The sequence below is a fragment of the Thalassophryne amazonica genome, chromosome 23 (genome assembly GCF_902500255.1).
Source record: "Thalassophryne amazonica chromosome 23, fThaAma1.1, whole genome shotgun sequence".
Lineage (NCBI taxonomy): Eukaryota > Metazoa > Chordata > Actinopteri > Batrachoidiformes > Batrachoididae > Thalassophryne > Thalassophryne amazonica.
The window spans coordinates 22256320-22283342 of record NC_047125.1 but is presented as its reverse complement, the minus strand read 5'-3'; the positions used below and the strand labels follow the sequence as shown (position 1 = coordinate 22283342).

At 45.8% G+C, this 27023-nt stretch overlaps 1 protein-coding gene across 1 annotated transcript in view; it reads right to left on the bottom strand.

Annotated features, from left to right (window-relative positions):
- LOC117505404 (tenascin-X-like) overlaps positions 1–27023 on the bottom strand; it is a 72309-nt gene that overhangs the window by 2659 nt on the left and 42627 nt on the right. The window contains exons 41-56 of the mRNA XM_034165049.1: positions 26560–26817; positions 25750–26001; positions 23853–24110; positions 23031–23282; positions 22283–22540; positions 21522–21779; positions 20829–21080; positions 20082–20339; positions 19271–19522; positions 12766–13023; positions 8399–8650; positions 7638–7895; positions 5569–5826; positions 4820–5077; positions 4172–4429; positions 245–502 (exon numbers count right to left, since the gene is read on the bottom strand). Coding sequence (XP_034020940.1) covers positions 245–502; positions 4172–4429; positions 4820–5077; positions 5569–5826; positions 7638–7895; positions 8399–8650; positions 12766–13023; positions 19271–19522; positions 20082–20339; positions 20829–21080; positions 21522–21779; positions 22283–22540; positions 23031–23282; positions 23853–24110; positions 25750–26001; positions 26560–26817 — 4098 coding nt within the window. The remainder of the gene's footprint in view (positions 1–244; positions 503–4171; positions 4430–4819; positions 5078–5568; positions 5827–7637; positions 7896–8398; positions 8651–12765; positions 13024–19270; positions 19523–20081; positions 20340–20828; positions 21081–21521; positions 21780–22282; positions 22541–23030; positions 23283–23852; positions 24111–25749; positions 26002–26559; positions 26818–27023) is intronic.

Here is a 27023-nt window from a genome sequence, read left to right as displayed (position 1 = left end):
TCTAATCAGCATCTTGATATGGCACACCTGTGAGGTGGGATGGATTATCTCAGCAAAGGAGAAGTGCTCACTATCACAGATTGAAACTGGTTTGTGAACAATATTTGAGGGAAATGGTGATATTGTGTATGTGGAAAAAGTTTTAGATCTTTGAGTTCATCTCATACAAAATGGGAGCAAAACCAAGTGTTGCGTTTATATTTTTGAGTGTATATTACTAGAACCAAACAATAAAATTACACACCAGTTTTTGTAGTGAGGGTGACTCCACTGCTGCTGAGATTCCCAAAGAGCGTGTAGAGAGTGAATGTGTATTCGGTTGAAGGAGCGAGCTCAGAAACTGAGATATTTACAGATCCAGCTCCATCGGGTGCTCTGATCTTTGTCTTGATATCACCATACTGGAGGAGAAAGGTCGTGGCCCCGTGGCTTTTTTCCCACTGCAGGGTGATGCTGGTGTCATTTCGCTGAAGCATTATAAAGTTTTGTGGATTTACGGGAGCTGAAACAGAAAACAAGAAGAGTGCATACACTCCTGTTGAATGCCAGCAAACTTAAGATTGCCTGTTGACAATGTCACAGTCCTGTGTTCGTTTAGACATGGAAAAAATGAAGAGTGGGTCAGATCAGACGTTGAATTCATCTTATAATTGTTGTGAAGGCTAAATTGACTCAGTTTAAAACATTTGATAAATTCAGACAAAAAAACAAAATGAAGTAGCTGCGACATCATCTGGCTCCAGTAAGCTCTCCCACAAGGCTTCTGATTTTATAAACTTTTGCCCCACTGAAGAACAAACTCTTACAAAACAAAATTGATTTTTCAGTTATCAGAAAATACTGGGTCGTATAAATACATCCATCCATCCATCCATTTTCTTCCGCTTTATCCGGAGTCGGGTCGTGGGGGCAGCAGCTCAAGCAAAGCCGCCCAGACCTCCCGATCCACACACACCTCCCCCAGCTCCTCCAGGGGAACCCCAAGGCGTTCCCAAGCCAGCCGAGAGATGTAATCCCTCCAGCGTGTCCTGGGTCTTCCCCGGGGCCTCCTCCCAGTGGGACGTGCCCGGAACACCTCTCCAGCGAGGCGTCCAGGGGGCATCCGAAAAAGATGCCCGAGCCACCTCAACTGACTCCTTTCGACGTGGAGGAGCAGCGGCTCGACTCCGAGCTCCTCCCGAGTGACCGAGCTCCTCACCCTATCTCTAAGAGAGCACCCAGCCACCCTGCGGAGGAAACTCATCTCGACCGCTTGTACTCGCGATCTCGTTCTTTCGGTCATGAGCCAAATCTCATGACCATAGGTGAGGATTGGAACGTAGATCGATCGGTAAATCGAGAGCTTTGCCCCCCTACTCAGATCTCTCTTCACCACGACAGTCCGATACAGCGGCCGCATCACTGCAGATGCTGCACCGATCCATCTATCGATCTCACGTTCCACCTTTTTCCGGTGGAGAACCATGGCCTCGGATTTGGAGGTGCTGATTTTCATCGTATAAATACAGCCCCTTCTTATTTTCAACACATCTTCAGTGAGGTGACCACACAATCTACATTTTGTTTTTACAAAAATTTAAACATGTAAAACCTTGTAAAATTAACAAATCAGAAGCCAATCATTGAAATCTTATGAAATTTGGTGAGCAGTGTCTGCCATCCACAGTGAGGCAAATAAGTATTTGATCCACCTACAAAGAATGGAGAGGTCTGTAATTGTTTTTTATCATAGGTACACTTGAAATGTGAGAGAATCTAAAAAAAAAAAAAATTCTGTAAATCACATTGTATGATTTTTAAATAATTATTTTGCATTTTATTGCATAAAATAAGTATTTGATCACCTACCAACCAGCAAGAATTCTGGCTCTCACAGACCTGTAAGCTTTTCTTTAAGAAGTCCTCCTATTCTGCACTCTTTACCTATATAAATGGCACCTGTTTGAAGCCGTTATCTCAATAAAATGCACCTGTTCACACACTCAATCGTCACACTCCAACCTATCCACCATGGCCAAGACAAAGAATTGTCTAAGGACACCAGGGACAAAATTATAGACCTGCACAATGCTGGGATGGGCTACAGGACAATAGACAAGCAGCTTGGTGAGAAGGCAACAACCTTTGGCGTAATTATTATCAAATAGAAGAAACACAAGATGACTGTCAGTTGTCCTCAGTTTGGGGCTCCATGCAAAATCTCGCCTTGTGAGGTAAGGATGATTCTGAGAAAGGTCAGGAATCAGCCCAGAACTACACTGGAGGACATGGTCAGTGACCTGAAGAGAGCTGGGACCACAGTCGCAAAGATTACATTCGTATCACACAGTGCAGTCATGTTTTAAAATCCTGCAGGGCACACAAGGTCCCCCCGCTCAAGCCAGCACATGTCAAGGCCCCTTTTGAAGTTTGCCAGTGACCATCTGGATGATCCAGAGAAGGCATGGGAGAAGGTCATGTGGTCAGATGAGACCAAAATTAAGCTTTTTGGAATCAGCTCCACTTGCCGTGTTTGGATGATGAGAACAACCCCAAGAACACCGTCCTAACAATGAATCACGGGGGTGGGAACATCATTTTTGGGTGTGTTTTCGAAGGGAGGATGGATGGGGTCATGTATCGTGAGATTTTGGCAAACAACCTCCTTCCCTCTGGAAGAGCATTGAAGATGGGTCATGGCTGGGTCTTCCAGCATGATACACAAGACAAACAAGCATGACAAACATACAGCCAGGGCAACTAAGGAGTGGTTCCAAAACAAGCATTTCAAGGTCCTGGAGTGGCCTCGCCAGTCTGCAGACCTGAACTCAACAGAAAATCTTTGGAGGGAGCTGAAACTCGAAACCTGAAAGATCTGGGGCCTCATGTGCAAAGCGTGTGTATGCACAAAAACATGGCATACGTCTGTCTCCACACTTGTGTTCAGATGTATCAATAGTGAAATGACCGTGGAAATGTGTGGTGTGTCAAACAAAAATCCTGGCTGGCATACGCACATTTCTACACCTATTGTGCCACCACTGACAAATGGAGGTGATGCTGGGAACCGTTAATAGTGTGAAAACAAGACGTCATCAGCGTGATGTACACATCAGGGACACACTGATGAACATTTAACATACCCACGTGTTTGGAGTTATCTGGATGGATATAAAAGCATGCGCAAAGTGATGCGTAAAATGGCACTAACAATGATTGTGTTAGCGTTGTTGTAGGACATTGCAAATGGTGCAATCCAACGTGAGCGTGTACTCAAGGAACGAGAGGATTTACTTGCAAATGGCGATAATTGGCTCATAAACCAATTTCGATTACCCAGGCCACTGATAGTGGAGTTGTGCACAGAACTACAGCTGGCCCAGACCGCAATACGGTGAGGAGCCAGGCGGTGCTCACACAAGTGCTGACTATGCTGGGCATCCTGGCATCAGGGGCATTCCAATGGGAGTTGGCTGATCGGTCAGGCATGTGCCAGTCAACCTTGCGCCGAGTCATGCCAGATATGTGGAACGCAATCATCCGAATGTCATTCAGCTACATCACATTCCAACATTACAGCGCATTTGCAGTGAGAGCCGGTTTCCTGAATGTTATTGGAGTTATTGACTGCACACATATTGCTGTGAAGGCACCATCACATGATGAATTTGTTTTTGTTAACAGGAATCATTTTCAGTCCATCAATGTTTACGTATTATAAATATATTGAGGGATTTTTGGTATCATAACACCATCCCATTTCCCAGCAATTTCATAAATTCAAAAGTAGTAAAATGAACCAGTCAGATGTGTCAACCCCAAACAATATTGACATACAAATTTTTGCTGTATGATGATGATGCATTTTGATTCAACAATCAATTTACGCAAAATAGCTTTTAATAGTTCGTAGTGCTATGAAATTTTTGCTTTTATGTGACTTTTTTATTTTATGTTCTGTTCTTATTCGTGTTAATTTCATTGCTTGTTTTTAGTCTTAGGCACTTTGGTCACCTTTTCGTTGTTGTAAAGGGCAACAAAAATTAATGTTGACTGATTGATTTATTATTGATTGATAGACATAGAAGATGCTCATTACATTCTTCAGTGACTTTGTTTTGAACTTTGTGCAGGAAAATCTTGTCAAAAACTACAATGTGCACCACCATTTTAATGAAATACCCCAACTTACCAGTGAGTGCAGTGATGTTTACTCCACTGCTTCTGATGTTCTCAAACACACTGAAGAGGGTGAATGAGTGTGTAGTTCCAGGACTCAGATGTGAAACAGTGAGATTTACTGGTCCGGTTTCGTCTGGTGCCCTGATGTTTATCTCAGTGCCATCATACTGGACAATATAGGTGACATTTCTGTTTGTGTGAAGCCACTGCAGAGTGATGCTGGTCTCATTTTGGCCTGTTGACCTGAAGCCTTCTGGAGTCAGAGGAGCTGAGAAAGAAACAAAACAGCACTTTAATTTATCTTACAACATTGAAGCTTTGTAAGTACTTTTTGCCCGTTTCCCTGCTCTTCATCGACTAATCATTGACATCTATAATAAAGATTACACACTGATGAAATACATTTTACCTATCATTGCTTGGAAAAAAAACAGTTTTTGAGTGAAAATAGCTCGAGCCGATGTGACTGCCCACACCACCAAAATCATTTCCATTGGTGTACCACAGGGTTTACTGGTCAGACCACACAAAGTAATCACATTCACAATTTATCTCTGGGTTTTTCCTTTTTATGTAGGTGATATTCATGTGCTGTTTCTCAGCTACAAGATCACTTTAATCATCTTCACCACTGTTTAGTATGAAGCATAGAACTTACCAGTCACTGCAGTAATACTTTGTCCACTGCTTTTGATTTTCTCAAACACAGTGAACAGAGTGAATGAGTATTTAGTCTCAGGATTGAGAGATGGAACTGTGAGAGTTATGAGTCCAGGTCCATCTGGTACAATTATGTTTGTCTCTGAAGCGTAATAGTGGACAATATAGGTGACATTTCTGTTTGTGTGGATCCACTGCAAAGTGATGCTTGTTTCATTTTGTCCTGTCAATCTGAAGCCATCTGCATTCAGTGGAGCTGAGACAGAAACAAAGCAGGAGTTCTGAAACATTGTCTGCAAAAAGAACCACTGTTTTTTTCATATTTTATTGTTGTTTTGGTTGCCTGCTGTTCACCACATATTTAAATGCCACTGATTTTATGGCTGATGTCATTAAAAATTATCACATATTTACAAAATAAAGCTTATGGAGCGCTGGACTCCTAGAAAATCACATGGCCAATTTGCACGTTATTTATTGATTAGAGTAAAATGTGTCCAAGCACATGGTATTGCCCAGAGCCTCTTAAGAGATTTCAGTGGTGTACCTCAAGGTTTAGTTCTTGGACCTCAAAGTCTTAGTCAAAATGGATCATCTTTGTCCATTTGCTGCAGATCATAAATTTTAATGCAGTGCTACTCACACGAACAATAAAAGTCTTGTTCATTCCTTAGCAATATTCTATGAATTTGATGCAGGAAAATGTGTATCTGCAATGTGCATGTTCATATTAATGAAACAGCTTACCAGTAACTGCGGCAATGTTTACGCCATTACTTCGGGTGCTCCCAAAAACACTGAATAAAATGAATAAGTATTTTGTTCCAGGACTGAGAGATGAAATGGTGAGATTTAGTAGTCCAATTCCCTTTGGTGCACTGACGTCTCTCTCTGTCCCATCATACTGGACAATATAGGTGACATTTCTGTTTGTGTGAAGCCACTGGAGTGTGACGCTGGTCTCATTTTGTCCTGTTGATCTGAAGCCTTCTGGATTCAGAGGAGCTGAGATGGAAACAAAGGAGTACTTTAATTTATCATTCAAACTGAACTTTGATGAAGTCAGATGAAGCCCTTCTGGAAATGCAGTTCCTCGACTGACCGTATGAGGCTGGCTCCAAAACAGAGAAACTACCCATAGGACTGGAAATAGTCTGGAAAGTCTGGAAAGATAGTTACCTTCTCCATGACAAATGTACAAGGGGTGAATTTTCTTCTAACCAACTTTCTGATATATCCAAAATATGAAAAAACACCCAGATAGCTTGTTTTCATTTTGTATATTTGTATATTTAACTATCCATGCAGTTAGTCTGAATACATACAATTTTTTATGCTTTATTAGCAATTTGATATTATATAGTTGTTCCACTGGTAAGTGGGCTGTTGGTACCAATTAATGGTATTTAACAGCACCTATAATCTAGACTCAGTATGCCATAACTTATAAAAATAAATTAAAAAATAAATAAATAAATAAAGCATGTGGTGGTCATCTCAGAGGGGGAGCTATAGCCAGATAATGGTCAATTAAAGATTACGCAGGCGGGTCAAAATTTAACCATCCTCTAATGATGTTAAAAAGTGTACCAGATTGTCTAATCACAGTCTGGACCAATTTCCATTTCAACAATGATCGAAAATTATATTATTCCTCCAATTTTTATAAAAAAAAAGTGATGCAAGTATTATTGGTTGAGCCAACAGGGTTGAAGCAGGAATACTTTGCACAGGTCGTTATGCTGAGTTATCATGTTATGTGATCATGTATGTCACATGTTTTTGAGGTACCACGCTGGGAAGTCTATCATACGTTTTCATGGTGGGTGTGTTATACTGAGGGTGCTTTCAGTAATGTTTAGTCTAATTTGGTTGTACTGATGAACAACTAGAACCTTGGTCATTATTAATTGCTGAAATATTTTGATAGGCAGATCTTTGTCGCAGCTGGTGTGCAAGCAGACATCCCACCTTTTCCCCATGTTCATAATATCCACATTTTGACTTGGAGATCAGATATTCAGCCTGCTGAGTAGATAAAGTATTGTATTCAGTTTGTAAAAGAACATGTTTCTTCACCAGTTCTGGCAGAGGAGTATGACTAAGTTCCCTGTCCAGAAGCAAAATTGCTTCATTTAGACCTTTTGATAGAGTGTCTGGAATTATCATTTTAATACTTAACGGGGCGTGATCTGAAAAGACAGAACAGATTAAGAAAAACACATATTGTCTTAGTTGTTTTACCAACCGAACTAAGAACTATTAATATAATACTAGACTAAGTATACACTTTACTGCACAATGCAAGATTTCACCTGCTTTGAGAGAGAAACCCCCATCCTGATAAATATATTTTACTTTGAGAAACTAAATTCTGAAATATCAAAATTATCTCTCAATTTACTCTCGAAGTACAGCTCTTCAAAGCTTAGTAACAAAATTGCGTTGATGACTGAAATGCTAAATTTAAGATCCCAAGAAAGAAAAAATAAGCTCAGTAATCTGTCTTTCAAAGTTGATCCATTATTTTGGTGTGCCAAATATTGTAAATACCAAATTTGAGATGATTATGCAGATGCAGTGTTCTACCACAGGCCATGCTTCTTGGACCACGTATAGTAGCTGTTGTAAAAATGCAAGTCAGGTTTGTTTCTTTTTATGGAGATGATGCAAGCGGCATTTGCTATTTGCACAATGTTTCCCTTTCTCTGTAAGAAGAGGCCTACTGCATTATTCAGTGATCCTATTTTGAACTTGAAGGAAAATGTTAAAATCTACAATGTGCATGACTGTTTTCATGAAACTCTACGACGTACCAGTGATTGCAATGATGCTTTCTCCCCTGCTTCTTATGTTCTCAAATACAGTAAAGAGAGTGAATGAGTATGCAGTTCCAGGAGTGAGAGATGAAACTGTGAGATTTACTGGTCCAACTCCCTCTGGTGCACGGACGTTTTTCTCTGTACCATCGAAATGGACAATATAGCTGACCGTGCTGTTTCTGTGAAGCCACTGCAGAGTGATGCTCGTCTCATTTTGTCCTGTTAATCTGAAGCCTTCTGCATTCAGAGGAGCTGAGATGGAAACAAAGCAGGACTTTATTATACAACAATGTTGGGAAACTAATGTTATTCTAAGTCCTGTTGTTTTCAACTTATCATTAGCTTTTCCACTGTCACAGGCCTGGTTTAATTATTGATATCTAGGAGAAGGAAGATATTCATGAAATAATGCTCATGGAGTAAAAACATGAGATGGCTGAGTTGTAAAATGAATGAATGAATGAATGAAATTATTCCATGCACACAGAATCATCCACACCATCATAAAACATTGCAGTGGTATGCCACAGAGCATGCTTCTTGGACCACATACAATAAGTGTTGTCAAAATTTAAGTCAGGCTTTATCATTTTTAAGGAGATGATACAGTTGTCATTTACTATCTGCATAATACATTACTGTCTTTGTGAGAAGTTGCCCATTACATTCTTTAGTGACCTTGTGTCGAACGTAGGGAAGGAAAATGACAAAAACTACAATGTACATGACTATTTTCATAAAATGCCACAACTTACCAGTGACTGCGATGATGCTCACTCCCTTGCTTCTTATGTTCTCAAATACAGCGAAGAGAGTCAAAAAGTATGCAGTTCCAGGACTGAGAGATGAAATGGTGAGATTTACTGGTCCAATTCCCTCTGGTGCACTGACATTTTTCTCTGTACCATCGTACTGGACAATGTAGCTGACCATGCCATTTGTGTTAAGCCACTGCAGAGTGATGCTGGTCTCATTTTGTCCGATTGATTTGAAATCTGCATTTAGAGCTGAGAAGGAAACAAAGCAGCACTTTAGTTTACCGATCAACCCTATTTGGAACACAAGCAATGCTGTTGTGTGGGCCGCTGAAGAGGAGGTACTGCTGGCCCACCACCACCAGATGGCGCCCTGCTTGGAGTGCGGGCTTCAAGCACGAGAGGGCGTCGGAACTATTGGAGTGACAGCTGTCACACATCATCAACACCAGCTGTCACTCATCAACTCCATCCTCCATAAAAGCCGGACTGCAACTCCACCTCCCTGCCGAGAAATCAGCTACCATTCAGGTAATTTCTCTGCTATACTTAACTCTGACTTAGAGTCTGAACTTCTTTGCAGCCGTTTTCCTGTGGTGTGCCTTATCTGAGGGATTGCCGTTTGGTGTGATCAGCGACGGCTTCGCTTCACACCCCAACCAGATAAGTGGTTAGACAGGAGCTGCACGAGTGTGTGATTGGAGGTGGAGGTTTTCCCTCCTGGAGGATTCAAACACCGGAGGATTGCTGGGTGTGTATTCACACACCCACCACTAACTTTCTGTTTCTGCCAGCAGTACTGAGTCTGACTGCTGAAGACAGTGGCCACCTGGGGCACAGGGCTTGGCGGCTCCGGTGTTCTTCAGATCCGTTGGTGGTGGAAGCTGTGTGGGATCCGGCTCTTCTCTCGCCAGACGTCTTCTATCTTCGAGCCTGCCCACACGTCACCTTGTGTATAATTGACAATCCACAATATTGTTATTGTCTGTAATTCGTTGTGCGATTCACAACATTAAATTGTTACTTTTTGGCTTATCCATTGTCTGTTCATTAACGCCCCTTGTTGTGTGTCCGTGTCATGACACCTTCCCAACAGGATTTCTCGGCCAATGTCATGGATCCCGAGGGGCGTCAACCAGAACTTGAACAGCCAATGGAAGAGCGAGGTGCACAGGCGCCAGCAGGAGGCGTGTTAGGTGAGCTGCAGCAAATTCTAACCGCTTTCACTGCTCGGTTGGATTTGGTAACCGAGCAGAACGTTATTCTCAATCGGAGGATGGAGGCTCTCACCGCCAGGGTGGAGGCGCACGATCAAAGCGCTGCTGCAGCACCTCCTCCTGCTGGTCCCATGTCAGACACAGACGTTCCACTGGTCGTTCAACGACCACCCCCCCACCGTCCCCTGAAGCATACATAAGCCCTCCGGAGCCGTACGGAGGTTGTGTCGAGACGTGCGCGGACTTCCTAATGCAGTGTTCGCTCGTCTTTGCACAGCGTCCCGTCATGTACGCGTCAGACGCTAGCCGGATGGCTTATGTCATTAATCTGCTTCGAGGAGAGGCACGCGCCTGGGCTACGGCGCTCTGGGAGCAGAACTCACGGCTCCTGACGTCATACGCTGGGTTTGTAAGGGAGTTCAAACAGGTTTTTGATCATCCCAACAGAGGCGAGACCGCTTCGAGCGTGCTACTGTCAATGAGACAGGGGCGCCGGAGTGCAGCCGAGTATGCAGCCGACTTCTGCATCGCGGCTGCGAGGTCCGGCTGGAATACCGTTGCACTCCGCGCCGCCTTCATAAACGGACTGTCTCCGGTCCTGAAGGAGCATCTGCTGGCTAAGGAGGAACCGCGGGATTTTGACATGCTTGTCGACCTGGTTATACGCTTAGACAACCGCTTAGAGGAACACCGTCGGGAGCAGGGCGGGGGGCGTGACCGGGCACGAGCCGTCCCTCTTCCTTCCGGGTCCGAAAGGGTGCCGTCGTCCCCATGCTCCACAGCCAGAGGGCCCCGTGTGGCAACAGCTCCCGCTGCTGATGAAGCTATGGACACAAGCAGGGCCAAAGTGAAACCAAATGACAGACAAAGGAGGCTGGCCCGCGGGGAGTGTTTTTTCTGTGGCTCTAGTGGTCATATACAGAGAAACTGCCCCAAACGGTCAAACTACAACACTCGTCCTTAGAAACTGGGCTAAGGGTGGGCCATAACAGGCACGGGGGGAAGCCCCGTAGATCCGCACGAATCCCAGTCACGATCCTTAGTGAGGAGTTAACCCTTCACGCCCCAGCACTCGTAGACACAGGGTCGGAAGGGAATCTGCTGGACAGCAGATGGGCAAAGGAAGTAGGGCTCCCTCTGGTGGCTCTGCCTTCACCTCTGAAGGTACGGGCACGAGATGGCACCCTTCTTCCATTACTCACACACCAGACACAGCCCGTGACATTGGTTGTGTCTGGGAATCACAGGGAGGAGATTGTGTTTTATGTAACACCTTCTACCTCCCGAGTGATTTTGGGTTTTCCATGGGTGTTGAAACACAATCCCCGGATTGATTGGCCATCTGGGGTTGTGATGCAGTGGAGCGAAACCTGCCACCGGGAATGTTTAGGATCCTCGGTTTCACCCGGTGTGACAGCTAAGGAGGAGGTCAAAGTCCCCCCAATCTGACGGCAGTACCGGAGGAGTACCACGATCTTGCTGACGTCTTCAGCAAAGATCTGGCACTCGCCCTTCCCCCGCACCGACTGTACGATTGTGCCATCGATTTCATCCCGGGCGCTGAGTATCCGTCCAGCAGGCTGTACAACCTCTCACGTCCGGAACGCGAATCAATGGAGACCTACATCCGGGACTCCTTAGCTGCAGGGTTGATCCGCAACTCCACCTCACCGATGGGCGCGGGTTTCTTTTTTGTGGGTAAGAAGGACGGCGGACTCCGTCCATGCATCGATTACAGAGGGCTGAACGAGATTACGGTTCGCAATCAATACCCATTACCCCTGTTGGATTCGGTGTTCACGCCCCTGCATGGAGCCCAAATATTCACCAAACTCGATCTTAGGAATGCGTACCACCTAGTTCGGATCTGGAAGGGAGACTAGTGGAAGACGGCATTTAACACCCCCTTAGGTCACTTTGAGTACCTGGTCATGCCGTTCGGCCTCACAAACGCCCCCGCGACGTTCCAAGCGTTGGTTAATGACGTCTTGCAGGACTTCCTGCATCGGTTTGTCTTCGTATATCTAGACGACATACTCATCTTTTCTCCGGACCCTGAGACTCATGTCCAGCATGTACGTCAGGTCCTGCAGCGGTTATTGGAGAACCGGCTGTTTGTGAAGGGCGAGAAGTGCGAGTTCCACCGCACTTCTTTGTCCTTCCTGGGGTTCATCATCTCCTCCAACTCTCGTTCAACGACCCCCCCCCCCACCGTCCCCTGAAGCATACATAAGCCCTCCGGAGCCGTACGGAGGTTGTGTCGAGACGTGCGCGGACTTCCTAATGCAGTGTTCGCTCGTCTTTGCACAGCGTCCCGTCATGTACGCGTCAGACACTAGCCGGGTGGCTTATGTCATTAATCTGCTTCGAGGAGAGGCACGCGCCTGGGCTACGCCGCTCTGGGAGCAGAACGCACGGCTCAGTGAATGTTATCAATCTGATTTTTGGCTCCTGTGCTATTTTTGGTTCTTAGCTCTTGCACACTGCCACCCTCATACTGTTTCTCCATCTCTGTAGTGACACCTCCCTCCATCAGCTCGACTGGAGGCCACCTGGACCCCGGACCTCGCACCATTCCACACCTGGGAACCCTATTTGCATACCGGATCCACTTGGGGCTGCGACCTCCAGTTTCCACCGCAACGCGGACCGGGTCATCACTCGGCTAACCTCCAAGACTGAACTCACCATTCCCACAGCATTTGTTCCTGTACAATAAATCTGGATTTCTTTTTCCATTCAGCCTCCCTGCTTTGGAGTCTAACCCAGGCTTTTGGGGATCAAATCCATAACAGTTTTCATGAAACGCCACAACTTACCAGTGACTGTAAATGATTCAAAACTACAGTGTTCTTGTTTTAAAGCTGAATAAAATATATATATATATATATATATATAAAAAAAAAAAATTCTCGTGACGTACCACAGGCCATGCTTCTTGGACCACATATAGTAACTGTTGTAAAAATGCAAGTCAGGTTTGTTTCTTTTTATGCAGATGATGCAGGTGCCATTTGCTATTTGCATAATGTTTCCCTTTCTCTGGAAGAAGATGCCTACTGCATTCTTCAGTGATCCTATTTTGAACTTGAAGGAAAATGTTACAATCTATAATGTGCATGATTGTTTTCATGAAACTCCACGACGTACCAGTGACTGCAATGATGCTTTCTCCCCTGCTTCTTATGTTCTCAAATACAGTAAAGAGAGTGAATGAGTATGCAGTTCCAGGAGTGAGAGATGAAACTGTGAGGTTTACTGGTCCAACTCCCTCTGGTGCACTAACGTTTTTCTCTGTACCATCGTACTGGACAATATAGCTGACCCTGCTGTTTGTGTGAAGCCACTGCAGAGTGATGCTCGTCTCATTTTGTCCTGTTGATCTGAAGCCTTCTGCATTCAGAGGAGCTGAGATGGAAACAAAGCAGGACTTTATTATACAACATTGTTGGGAAACTAATGTTATTCTAAGTCCTGTTGTTTTCAACTTTTCATTAGCTTTTCCACTGTCACAGGCCTGGTTTAATTATTGATATCTAGGAGAAAGTGTTGTGTGGGCCGCCAGAAGAGGAGGTACTGCTGGCCCACCACCAGAGGGCGCCCTGCCTGAAGTGCGGGCTTCAGGCACGAGAGGGAGCTGCCGCCACGGACACAGCCGGGGGTGACAGCTGTCACTCATTATTTCTTGACAGCTGTCACCCATCTACACTTCATCATCCCACTCCATAAAGACCGGACGTCATCTCCACCTCGTTGCCGAGATATCGTCTACCTTAGGAGGTAACCTTCTCAGCCTGCATATCCAGATAAGTGGTTACTCAGACACTGCACGAGTGTGTGTTAGAGGTGGAGGTGGAATTCCCACCGTTGTTGTTACTGGGTGTTCACACACCCACATCTGATTGTCTCTGCTCCTCGCCAGCAGTACCAGATCCGACACGCGGAGACAGTGGCCACCTGGGGTGTTTGGGATTTGGCGGCTCCAGTATTCTCCAGGTTCGGTGGCGGAGGAAATCGTGTGGTTCCGGTTCTTCTCAGGACAGACGTCCTCTATCCTCAAGCCTGCCCACACGTCACCTTTGCTAATTGACTATTGTACATATTCTGTAATCTGCTGTGTTTGGTTGTGCTTTTCACAACAGTAAAGTGTTCATATTTGACTCTTTCATTGTCCGTTCATTTACGCCCCCTGTTGTGGGTCCGTGTTGCTACACTTTCACAACAGGATATCTCGGCCAGCATCATGGACTCCGAGGGGCGTCACCCAGCCATTGAACGGCCAATGGGAGAGCAGGGTGCACAGGCATCTGCAGGAGGCGTGATTGGTGAGTTGCAGCACATCCTCACCGCCTTTACAGCTCGGTTGGATCAGATGACCAAGCAAAACATCCTCCTGAACCGCAGGGTGGAGGCTCTCTCCGCACAGGTGGCAGCGAGCGCTCAGGGCGCTGCTGCAGCTCCTCCTCCTGCCGACCCTGTGCAGGATATGAATGTTCCAGTGGTCGTTCAACAACCCCTCCCACCATCCCCTGAAGCATACATAAGCCCCCCAGAGCCGTACGGAGGTTGTGTGGAGACGTGCGCGGACTTTCTCATGTAGTGTTCGCTCGTCTTTGCACAACGTCCCGTCATGTACGCGTCTGATGCTAGTAAAGTAGCTTATGTAATTAATCTGCTTCGAGGAGAGGCACGCGCTTGGGCTACGGTGCTTTGGGAGCAAAATTCACGGCTCCTTCATACGTACACTGGGTTTGTGAGGGAGTTCAAAACCGTGTTTGACCACCCTAACAGAGGAGAGACCGCTTCAACTGTGCTGCTGTCAATGAGACAGGGACGCCGGCGCGCAGCCGCTTATGCAGTCGACTTCCGCATTGCGGCTGCGAGGTCCGGCTGGAATAGCGCTGCGCTCTGCGCCACCTTCGTAAACGGACTGTCGTCGGTCCTGAAGGAGCACCTGGTGGCCAAGGACGAACCGCGGGATTTGGATGGACTTATTGATCTTGTTATACGGTTAGACAATCGGTTAGAGGAACGCCGTCGGGAGCGAGACGAAGGACGTGGCCGGGCACGCGCCGTCCCTCTCCCTTCCGGGTCTGAAAAGGTTCCACCCTCCCCACGCTCCACAGCCGCAGCGCTCTGTGGGGCAACAGCACCCCCTGCTGGTGTTGCTAGGGAAACGCGCAGGGCCAATATAAGATCAAATGACAGAATGAGGAGGCTGGTGCACGGGGAGTGTTTTTTCTGCAGCTCAAAGGAGCATATACAGAGAAACTGCCCCAAACGGCCTAAACAACAACACTCGCCTTTAGAGACTGGGCTAAAGGGGGGTCATAACATGCACGTGGGACACACCCGTATTGCCACATGACTCCCAGTTACAATCCTAAGTGGGGATATAACCCTTCAAGCCCCAGCACTGGTGGACACGGGGTCAGAAGGGAATCTGCTGGATAGCAGATGGGCTAGGGAAGCAGGGCTCCCTCTGATGGCGCTTCCTTCACCATTGCAGGTGCGGGCACTAGATGGCACCCATCTCTCCCTTTAATCATGCACAAGACACAACCAGTAACTCTGGTAGTGTCTGGGAATCATCGGGAGGAGATCGAGTTTTTTGTGACTCCTCCTACCTCCCGAGTGATTTTGGGCTTCCCTTGGATGTTGAAACACAATCCCCGGATTGATTGGCCGTCTGGGGTGGTGGTTCAGTGGAGCGAAACCTGCCATCGGGTGTGTTTAGGATCCTCGGTTCCTCCTGGTTTACAGGCTAAGGAGGAGGTCAAAGTCCCTCCCAATCTGACAGCGGTGCCGGTTGAGTACCACGATCTTGCTGATGTCTTCAGCAAGGATCTGGCCCTCACCCTTCCTCCGCACCGTCCGTACGATTGTGCCATTGATTTGATACCAGGCGTGGAGTTCCCGTCCAGCAGGCTGTACAACCTCTCACGACCTGAACGCGAATCAATGGAGACCTACATCCGGGACTCATTAGCTGCCGGGTTGATCCGAAATTCCACCTCCCCGATGGGTGCAGGTTTCTTTTTTGTGGGCAAGAAAGATGGCGGACTCCGTCCATGCATCGATTACAGGGGGCTGAATGAGATTACGGTTCGCAATCGATACCCGTTGCCCTTGTTGGATTCCGTGTTCACCCCCCTGCATGGAGCCAAAATCTTTACAAAATTGGATCTTCGGAATGCGTATCACCTGGTTCGGGTCCGGAAGGGAGACGAATGGAAGACGGCATTTAACACCCCCTTAGGTCACTTTGAGTACCTGGTCATGCCGTTCGGCCTCACTAACGCCCCCGCAATGTTCCAAGCTTTGGTAAACGATGTCTTGTGGGACTTCCTGCACCGATTCGTCTTCGTATATCTGGACGATATTCTCATCTTTTCCCCGGACCCTGAGACTCATGTCCAGCATGTACGTCAGGTCCTGCAGCGGTTGTTGGAGAACCGGCTGTTTGTGAAGGGCGAGAAGTGTGAGTTTCACCGCACTTCTTTGTCCTTCCTGGGGTTTATCATCTCCTCTAACTCCGTCGCCCCTTATCCGGCCAAGGTTGCGGCGGTGAGAGATTGGCCCCAACCTACAAGCCGGAGGAAGCTGCAACAGTTCCTCGGCTTTGCAAATTTCTACAGGAGGTTCATAAAGGGCTATAGCCAGGTAGTTAGCCCCCTGACAGCCCTGACCTCTTCTAAAGTCCCCTTCACCTGGTCGGATCGGTGCAAAGCCGCATTCAAGGAGTTGAAATGACGGTTCTCGACTGCACCAGTGCTGGTGCAGCCCGACCTTAGCCGCCAGTTTGTGGTCGAAGTGGACACCTCTGACTCAGGGATAGGACCCGTGCTATCCCAGAGCGGAGAGACCGATAAGGTCCTTCACCCGTGTGCCTATTTTTCCCGCAGCTTGACCCCAGTTGAACGGAACTATGATGTTGGCAATCGAGAACTCCTTGCGGTGAAAGAGGCTCTTGAGGAGTGGAGACACCTGTTGGAGGGAGCGTCTGTGCCGTTCACGGTTTTCACTGACCATCGGAACCTGGAGTATATCAGGACCGCAGGCGGCTGAACCCCAGGCAAGCCCGCTGGTCACTGTTCTTCGGGCGTTTTGACTTCCAGATCACCTACCGCCCCGGGACCAAGAACCAGAGATCGGATGCCTTGTCCCGGTGCATGAAGATGAAGTCAAGACTGAGCTGTCGGATCCACCGGAGCCCATCATTCCGGAGTCCACTATCGTGGCCACCCTCACCTGGGACGTGGAGAAGACCATCCGGGAGGCCCTGGCACGGAGCCCGGACCCCGGAACAGGGCCAAAGAACAGACTCTACGTCCCACCAGAGGCAAGAGCTGCTGTCTTGGATTTCTGTCGCGGTTCTAAGCTCTCCTGTCATCCGGGGGTGCGAAGGACCGTGGCAGTGCTTCTGGTGGGCGTCCCTGGAGGTACGACGTCCGGGAATATATCCAGGCCTGCACCACCTGTGCCAGGGGCAAGGCAGACCACCAGAAGGCACAGGGACTTCTTCAGCCACTTCCTGTGCCTCATCGCCCCTGGTCCCACATCGGTCTGGATTTTGTCACGGGCCTCCCGCCGTCCCAGGGCATGACAACTATCTTCACGATAGTGGACCGATTCTCCAAGGCGGCCCACTTCGTGGCCCTCCCGAAGCTCCCCACAGCCCAGGAGACTGCAAACCTCCTGGTCCACCACGTCATCCGTCTGCATGGGATACCTACCGACATCGTCTCTGATCGTGGTCCCCAGTTTTCCTCACACGTCTGGAGGAGCTTCTGCCGGGAACTGGGGGCCACTGTGAGCCTCTCGTTCGGGTATCACCCGCAGACCAATGGACAGGCAGAACGGGCCAATCAGGAATTGGAGCAAGCCCTGCGCTGTGTGACGTCCGCCCACCCGATGCCCTGGAGTGAACATCTGGCCTGGATCGAGTACGCACATAACAGCCAGGTGTCCTCTGCCACCGGCCTCTCCCCATTTGAGGTGTGTTTGGGGTATCAGCCCCCGTTGTTTCCCGTGGTGGAGGGAGAGGTCGGTGTGCCCTCGGTCCAGGCCCACCTGCGGAAGTGCCGTCGGGTGTGGCGCTCCGCCCGTTCTGCCTTGTTAAAGGCCCGGACGAGGGCGAAGACCCATGCAGACCGCCGGCGGTCCCCGGCCCCTGCTTACCAGCCCGGGCAGGAGGTGTGGCTATCCACAAAGGACATCCCCCTCCAGGTGGACTCTCCAAAGCTCAAGGACAGGTACATTGGACCGTATGAAATCCTCAAAATCCTCAGTCCGGCCGCAGTGAAGCTCCGACTCCCAGCTTCACTGCGGATCCACCCGGTTTTTCACGTGTCAAGAATAAAACCCCACCACACCTCGCCCCTCTGTGCTCCCGGACCGGCGCCGCCTCCTGCCCGGATCATCGATGGGGAGCCGGCTTGGACCGTGCGCCGGCTCCTGGACGTCCGTCGGATGGGCCGGGGGTTCCAGTATTTGGTGGACTGGGAGGGGTATGGACCCGAAGAACGCTCCTGGGTGAAGAGGAGCTTCATCCTGGACCCGGCCCTCCTGGCCGATTTCTACCGCCGTCACCCGGACAAGCCTGGTCGGGCGCCAGGAGGCGCCCGTTGAGGGGGGGGTCCTGTTGTGTGGGCCGCCAGAAGAGGGCGCCCTGCCTAAAGTGCGGGCTTCAGGCACGAGAGGGCGCTGCCGCCACGGACACAGCCGGGGGTGACAGCTGTCACTCATTATCTCTTGACAGCTGTCACCCATCTACACTTCATCATCCCACTCCATAAAGACCGGACGTCATCTCCACCTCGTTGCCGAGATATCGTCTACCTTAGGAGGTAACCTTCTCAGCCTGCATATCCAGATAAGTGGTTACTCAGACACTGCACGAGTGTGTGTTAGAGGTGGAGGTGGAATTCCCACCGTTGTTGTTACTGGGTGTTCACACACCCACATCTGATTGTCTCTGCTCCTCGCCAGCAGTACCAGATCTGACACGCGGAGACAGTGGCCACCTGGGGTGTTTGGGATTTGGCGGCTCCAGTATTCTCCAGGTTCGGTGGCGGAGGAAATCGTGTGGTTCCGGTTCTTCTCAGGACAGACGTCCTCTATCCTCAAGCCTGCCCACACGTCACCTTTGCTAATTGACTATTGTACATATTCTGTAATCTGCTGTGTTTGGTTGTGCTTTTCACAACAGTAAAGTGTTTATATTTGACTCTTTCATTGTCCGTTCATTTACGCCCCCTGTTGTGGGTCCATGTCACTACACTTTCACAACTGAAAGAAGATATTCATGAAATAATGCTCATGGAGTAAAAACATTAGATGGCTGAGTTGTAAAATGAATGAATGAATGAAATTATTCCATGCACACAGAATCACCCACACCATCATAAAACATCGCAGTGGTATGCCACAGAGCATCCTTCTTGGACCACATACAGTAAGTGTTTTCAAAATTTAAGTCAGGCTTTATCATTTTTAAGCAGATGATACAGCTGTCATTTACTATCTGCATAATACATTGTCTTTGTAAGAAGGTGCCCATTACATTCTTCCGTGACCTTGTTTCGAACTTAGGGAAGGAAAATGGCAAAAACTACAATGTACATGACTATTTTCATAAAATGCCACAACTTACCAGTGACTGCGATGATGCTCACTCCCTTGCTTCTTATGTTCTCAAATACAGCAAAGAGAGTGAATAAGTATGCAGTTCCAGGACTGAGAGATGAAATGGTGAGATTTACTGCTCCAATTCCCTCTGGTGCACTGACATTTTTCTCTGTACCATCGTATTGGACAATGTAGCTGACCGTGCTGTTTGTGTTAAGCCACTGCAGAGTGATGCTGGTCTCATTTTGTCCGATTGATCTGAAATCTGCATTTAGAGCTGAGAAGGAAACAAACCAGCACTTTAGTTTACAGATCAACCCTATTTGGAACACAAGCAATGCCTTTTTGTGATGGAATTAACTAATTAATTTGTTTGTTGAGTCTTCGTCAGCTATCGAATCACCATTATTGTGGTTTCATGAACTATGTCAGTTAAAAAGAATCCATTATCATAAAGCTCACAGAACACTGATCTCAGAAAAACTACAATGTGTATGACAGGTTTCATGAAACACCACAACTTCCCAGTGACTGTGAATGGTTCAAAACTACAGTGTTCTTGTTTTAAGGCTGAAAAAAAAAAAAAAAAAAAACATTCTCTTGACGTACCACAGGCCATGCTTCTTAGACCACATATAGTAACTGTTGTAAAAATGCAAGTCAGATTTTTTTTGTTTTATGCAGATGATGCAGGTGTCATTTGCTATTTACACAATGTTTCTCTTTCTCTGTAAGAAGATGCCTACTGCATTCTTCAGTGATCCTATTTTGAACTTGAAGGAAAATGTTACAATCTATAATGTGCATGATTGTTTTCATGAAACTCCACGACGTACCAGTGATTGCAATGATGCTTTCTCCTCTGCTTCTTATGTTCTCAAATACAGTAAAGAGAGTGAATGAGTATGCAGTTCCAGGAGTGAGAGATGAAACTGTGAGATTTACTGGTCCAACTCCCTCTGGTGCACTGACAATTTTCTCTGTACCATCGTACTGGACAATATAGCTGACCATGCTGTTTGTGTGAAGCCACTGCAGAGTGATGCTCGTCTCATTTTGTCCTGTTAATCTGAAGCCTTCTGCATTCAGAGGAGCTGAGATGGAAACAAAGCAGGACTTTATTATACAACATTGTTGGGAAACTAATGTTATTCTAAGTCCTGTTGTTTTCAACTTTTCATTAGCTTTTCCAATGTCACAGGCCTGGTTTAATTCTTGATATCTCGGAGAAAGAAGATATTCATGAAATAATGTTGCCTAATAATGAGATGCCTGAGTTGTAAAATGAATGAATGAAATTATTCCATGCACACAAAATCACCCACACCATCATAAAACATTGCAGTGGTATGCCACAGAGCATCCTTCTTGGACCACATACAATAAGTGTTATCAAAATTTAAGTCAGGCTTTATCATTTTTAAGCAGATGATACAGTTGTCATTTACTATATGCATAATGCATTACTGTCTTTGTGAGAAGGTGCCCATTACATTCTTCAGTGACCTTGTTTAGAACTTAGGGAAGGAAAATGTCAAAAACTACAATGTGCATGACTATTTTCATAAAATGCCATAACTTACCAGTGACTGCGATGATGCTCACTCCCTTGCTTCTTATGTTCTCAAATACAGCGAAGAGAGTCAAAAAGTATGCAGTTCCAGGACTGAGAGATGAAATGGTGAGATTTACTGGTCCAATTCCCTCTGGTGCACTGACATTTTTCTCTGTACCATCGTACTGGACAATGTAGCTGACCGTGCTGTTTGTGTTAAGCCACTGCAGAGTGATGCTCGTCTCATTTTGTCTGATTGATCTGAAATCTGCATTTAGAGCTGAGAAGGAAACAAAGCAGCACTTTAGTTTACAGATCAACCCTATTTGGAACACAAGCAATGACTTTTTGTGATGAAATTAACTAATTCATTTGTTTGTTGAGTCTTTGTCAGCTATCGAATCACCATTATTGTGGTTTCATGAAATATGTCAGTTAAAAAGAATCCATTATCATAAAGCTGAAAAAAAAAAAAAAAAATTCTCGTGACGTACCACAGGCCATCCTTATTGGACCACATATAGTAACTGTTGTAAAAATGCAAATCAGGTTTGTTTCTTTTTATGCAGATGATGCAGGTGTCATTTGCTATTTGCACAATATTTCCCTTTCTCTGGAAGAAGATGCCTACTGCATTCTTCAGTGATCCTATTTTGAACTTGAAGGAAAATGTTAAAATTTACAATGTGCATGACTGTTTTCATGAAATACCACAACTTACCAGTGACTGCGATGATGCTGACTCCACTGCTTCTTATGTTCTCAAATACAGCAAAGAGAGTGAATAAGTATGCAGTTCCAGGACTGAGAGCTGAAATGGTGAGATTTACTGGTCCAACTCCCTCTGGTCCACTGACGATTTTCTCTGTACCATCGTACTGGACAATATAGCTGACTGTGCTGTTTGTGTTATGCCACTGCAGAGTGATGCTCGTCTCATTTTGTCTTATTGATCTAAAGCCTTCTGGATTCCCAGGAGCTACGATGGACACAGGCAGTACTTTACTATGCAATAGTGTTGGGAAAATTCCACATTTTCTGGAAATACATGTGTTCTTTTATTGCATTTCATCTGCTATTTCAATGTGACAGCTCTGGTTTAATTATTGATGTCTGTGAGTCAGATAATATTCATGATATAATGTACATGGAATAAAAATATACCATGGCTGATTTGTAAATTAACGACAGAGATTAGTGAAATGATTCCATCCAAACAGAACCACCAACACCCATATAAAACATTCTCGTACCACAGGCCATCCTTATTGGACCACATATAGTAACTGTTGTAAAAATGCAAATCAGGTTTTCTTTTCTTTTTATGCAGATGATGCAAGTCTCATTTGCTATTTACACAATGTTTCCGTTTCTCTGGAAGAAGAGGCCTACTGCATTCTTCAGTGATCCTATTTTGAACTTGAAGGAAAATGTCAAAATCTATAATGTGCATGACTGTTTTCATGAAACTCCACAACGTACCAGTGACTGCAATGATGCTTTCTCCCCTGCTTCTTATGTTCTCAAATACAGTAAAGAGAGTGAATGAGTATGCAGTTCCAGGAGTGAGAGATGAAACTGTGAGATTTACTGGTCCAATTCCCTCTGGTGCACTGACGTTTTTCTCTGTACCATCGTACTGGACAATATAGCTGACCATGCTGTTTGTGTGAAGCCACTGCAGAGTGATGCTCGTCTCATTTTGTCCTGTTAATCTGAAGCCTTCTGCATTCAGAGGAGCTGAGATGGAAACAAAGCAGGACTTTATTATACAACATTGTTGGGAAACGAATGTTATTCTAAGTCCTGTTGTTTTCAACTTTTCATTAGCTTTTCCAATGTCACAGGCCTGGTTTAATTCTTGATATCTCGGAGAAAGAAGATATTCATGAAATAATGCTCATGGAGTAAAAACATTAGATGTAAAATCAGTGAATGAATGAAATTATTCCATGTACACAGAATCACCCACACCATCATAAAACATTGCAGTGGTATACCACAGGGCATGCTTCTTGGACCACATACAATAAGTGTTATCAAAATTTAAGTCAGGCTTTATCATTTTTAAGCAGATGATACAGTTGTCATTTACTATATGCATAATGCATTACTGTCTTTGTGAGAAGGTGCCCATTACATTCTTCAGTGTCCTTGTTTAGAACTTAGGGAAGGAAAATGTCAAAAACTACAATGTGCATGACTGTTTTCATGAAATGTCACAACTTACCAGTGACTGCGATGATGCTCACTCCCTTGCTTCTTATGTTCTCAAATACAGCGAAGAGAGTGAATGAGTATGCAGTTCCAGGACTGAGAGATGAAATGGTGTGATTTACTGGTCCAATTCCCTCTGGTGCACTGACATTTTTCTCTGTACCATCGTACTGGACAATGTAGCTGACCGTGCTGTTTGTGTTAAGCCACTGCAGAGTGATGCTCGTCTCATTTTGTCTGATTGATCTGAAATCTGCATTTAGAGCTGAGAAGGAAACAAAGCAGCATTTTAGTTTACAGATCAACCCTATTTGGAACACAAGCAATGACTTTTTGTGCTGAAATTAACTAATTAATTTGTTTGTTGAGTCTTTGTCAGCTATCGAATCACCATTATTGTGGTTTCATGAAATATGTCAGTTAAAAAGAATCCATTATCATAAAGCTCACAAAACACTGATCTTAGAAAAACTACAATGTGTATGACAGTTTTCATGAAACGCCACAACTTCCCAGTGACTGTGAATGGTTCGAAACTACAGTGTTCTTGTTTTAAGGCTTAATAAAATATAAATTAAAAAAAAACCCAAAACATTCTCGTGACGTACCACAGGCCATGCTTCTTGGACCACATATAGTAACTGTTGTAAAAATGCAAATCAGGTTTGTTTCTTTTTATGCAGATGATGCAGGTGTCATTTGCTGTTTGCACAATATTTCCCTTTCTCTGGAAGAAGATGCCTACTGCATTCTTCAGTGATCCTATTTTGAACTTGAAGGAAAATGTCAAAAACTACAATGTACATGACTATTTTCATAAAATGCAACAACTTACCAGTGACTGCGATGATGCTGACTCCCCTGCTTCTTATGTTCTCAAATACAGCGAACAGAGTGAATAAGTATGCAGTTCCAGGACTGAGAGCTGAAATGGTGAGATTTACTGGTCCAACTCCCTCTGGTCCACTGATGATTTTCTCTGTACCATCGTACTGGACAATATAGCTGACTGTGCTGTTTGTGTTATGCCACTGCAGAGTGATGCTCGTTTCATTTTGTCCTATTGATCTAAAGCCTTCTGGATTCCCAGGAGCTGCGATGGACACAGGCAGTACTTTACTATGCAATATTGTTGGGAAAATTCCACATTTTCTGGAAATACATGTGTTGTTTTACTGCATTTCATCTGCTATTTCAATGTGACAGCTCTGGTTTAATTATTGATGTCTGTGAGTCAGATGATATTCATGATATAATGTACATGGAATAAAAATATACCATGGCTGATTTGTAAATTAAATGACAGAGCACTGGACCGTATGAAATCCTCAAAATCCTCAGTCCGGCCGCAGTGAAGCTCCGACTCCCAGCTTCACTGCGGATCCACCCGGTTTTTCACGTGTCAAGAATAAAACCCCACCACACCTCGCCCCTCTGTGCTCCCGGACCGGCGCCGCCTCCTGCCCGGATCATCGACGGGGAGCCGGCTTGGACCGTGCGCCGGCTCCTGGACGTCCGTCGGATGGGCCGGGGGTTCCAGTATTTGGTGGACTGGGAGGGGTATGGACCCGAAGAACGCTCCTGGGTGAAGAGGAGCTTCATCCTGGACCCGGCCCTCCTGGCCGATTTCTACCGCCGTCACCCGGACAAGCCTGGTTGGGCGCCAGGAGGCGCCCGTTGAGGGGGGGGGTCCTGTTGTGTGGGCCGCCAGAAGAGGAGGTACTGCTGGCCCACCACCAGAGGGCGCCCTGCCTGAAGTGCGGGCTTCAGGCACGAGAGGGCGCTGCCGCCACGGACACAGCCGGGGGTGACAGCTGTCACTCATTATCTCTTGACAGCTGTCACCCATCTACACTTCATCATCCCACTCCATAAAGACCGGACGTCATCTCCACCTCGTTGCCGAGATATCGTCTACCTTAGGAGGTAACCTTCTCAGCCTGCATATCCAGATAAGTGGTTACTCAGACACTGCACGAGTGTGTGTTAGAGGTGGAGGTGGAATTCCCACCGTTGTTGTTACTGGGTGTTCACACACCCACATCTGATTGTCTCTGCTCCTCGCCAGCAGTACCAGATCTGACACGCGGAGACAGTGGCCACCTGGGGTGTTTGGGATTTGGCGGCTCCAGTATTCTCCAGGTTCGGTGGCGGAGGAAATCGTGTGGTTCTGGTTCTTCTCAGGACAGACGTCCTCTATCCTCAAGCCTGCCCACACGTCACCTTTGCTAATTGACTATTGTACATATTCTGTAATCTGCTGTGTTTGGTTGTGCTTTTCACAACAGTAAAGTGTTCATATTTGACTCTTTCATTGTCCGTTCATTTACGCCCCCTGTTGTGGGTCCGTGTCACTACACTTTCACAACTGAAAGAAGATATTCATGAAATAATGCTCATGGAGTAAAAACATTAGATGGCTGAGTTGTAAAATGAATGAATGAATGAAATTATTCCATGCACACAGAATCACCCACACCATCATAAAACATTGCAGTGGTATGCCACAGAGCATCCTTCTTGGACCACATACAGTAAGTGTTTTCAAAATTTAAGTCAGGCTTTATCATTTTTAAGCAGATGATACAGCTGTCATTTACTATCTGCATAATACATTGTCTTTGTAAGAAGGTGCCCATTACATTCTTCCGTGACCTTGTTTCGAACTCAGGGAAGGAAAATGGCAAAAACTACAATGTACATGACTATTTTCATAAAATGCCACAACTTACCAGTGACTGCGATGATGCTCACTCCCTTGCTTCTTATGTTCTCAAATACAGCAAAGAGAGTGAATAAGTATGCAGTTCCAGGACTGAGAGATGAAATGGTGAGATTTACTGCTCCAATTCCTTCTGGTGCACTGACATTTTTCTCTGTACCATCGTATTGGACAATGTAGCTGACCGTGCTGTTTGTGTTAAGCCACTGCAGAGTGATGCTGGTCTCATTTTGTCCGATTGATCTGAAATCTGCATTTAGAGCTGAGAAGGAAACAAAGCAGCACTTTAGTTTACAGATCAACCCTATTTGGAACACAAGCAATGCCTTTTTGTGATGGAATTAACTAATTAATTTGTTTGTTGAGTCTTCGTCAGCTATCGAATCACCATTATTGTGGTTTCATGAACTATGTCAGTTAAAAAGAATCCATTATCATAAAGCTCACAGAACACTGATCTCAGAAAAACTACAATGTGTATGACAGGTTTCATGAAACACCACAACTTCCCAGTGACTGTGAATGGTTCGAAACTACAGTGTTCTTGTTTTAAGGCTGAAAAAAAAAAAAAAAAAAACATTCTCTTGACGTACCACAGGCCATGCTTCTTAGACCACATATAGTAACTGTTGTAAAAATGCAAGTCAGATTTTTTTTGTTTTATGCAGATGATGCAGGTGTCATTTGCTATTTACACAATGTTTCTCTTTCTCTGTAAGAAGATGCCTACTGCATTCTTCAGTGATCCTATTTTGAACTTGAAGGAAAATGTTACAATCTATAATGTGCATGATTGTTTTCATGAAACTCCACGACGTACCAGTGATTGCAATGATGCTTTCTCCTCTGCTTCTTATGTTCTCAAATACAGTAAAGAGAGTGAATAAGTATGCAGTTCCAGGACTGAGAGCTGAAATGGTGAGATTTACTGGTCCAACTCCCTCTGGTCCACTGACGATTTTCTCTGTACCATCGTACTGGACAATATAGCTGACTGTGCTGTTTGTGTTATGCCACTGCAGAGTGATGCTCGTCTCATTTTGTCCTATTGATCTAAAGCCTTCTGGATTCCCAGGAGCTACGATGGACACAGGCAGTACTTTACTATGCAATAGTGTTGGGAAAATTCCACATTTTCTGGAAATACATGTGTTCTTTTATTGCATTTCATCTGCTATTTCAATGTGACAGCTCTGGTTTAATTATTGATGTCTGTGAGTCAGATAATATTCATGATATAATGTACATGGAATAAAAATATACCATGGCTGATTTGTAAATTAA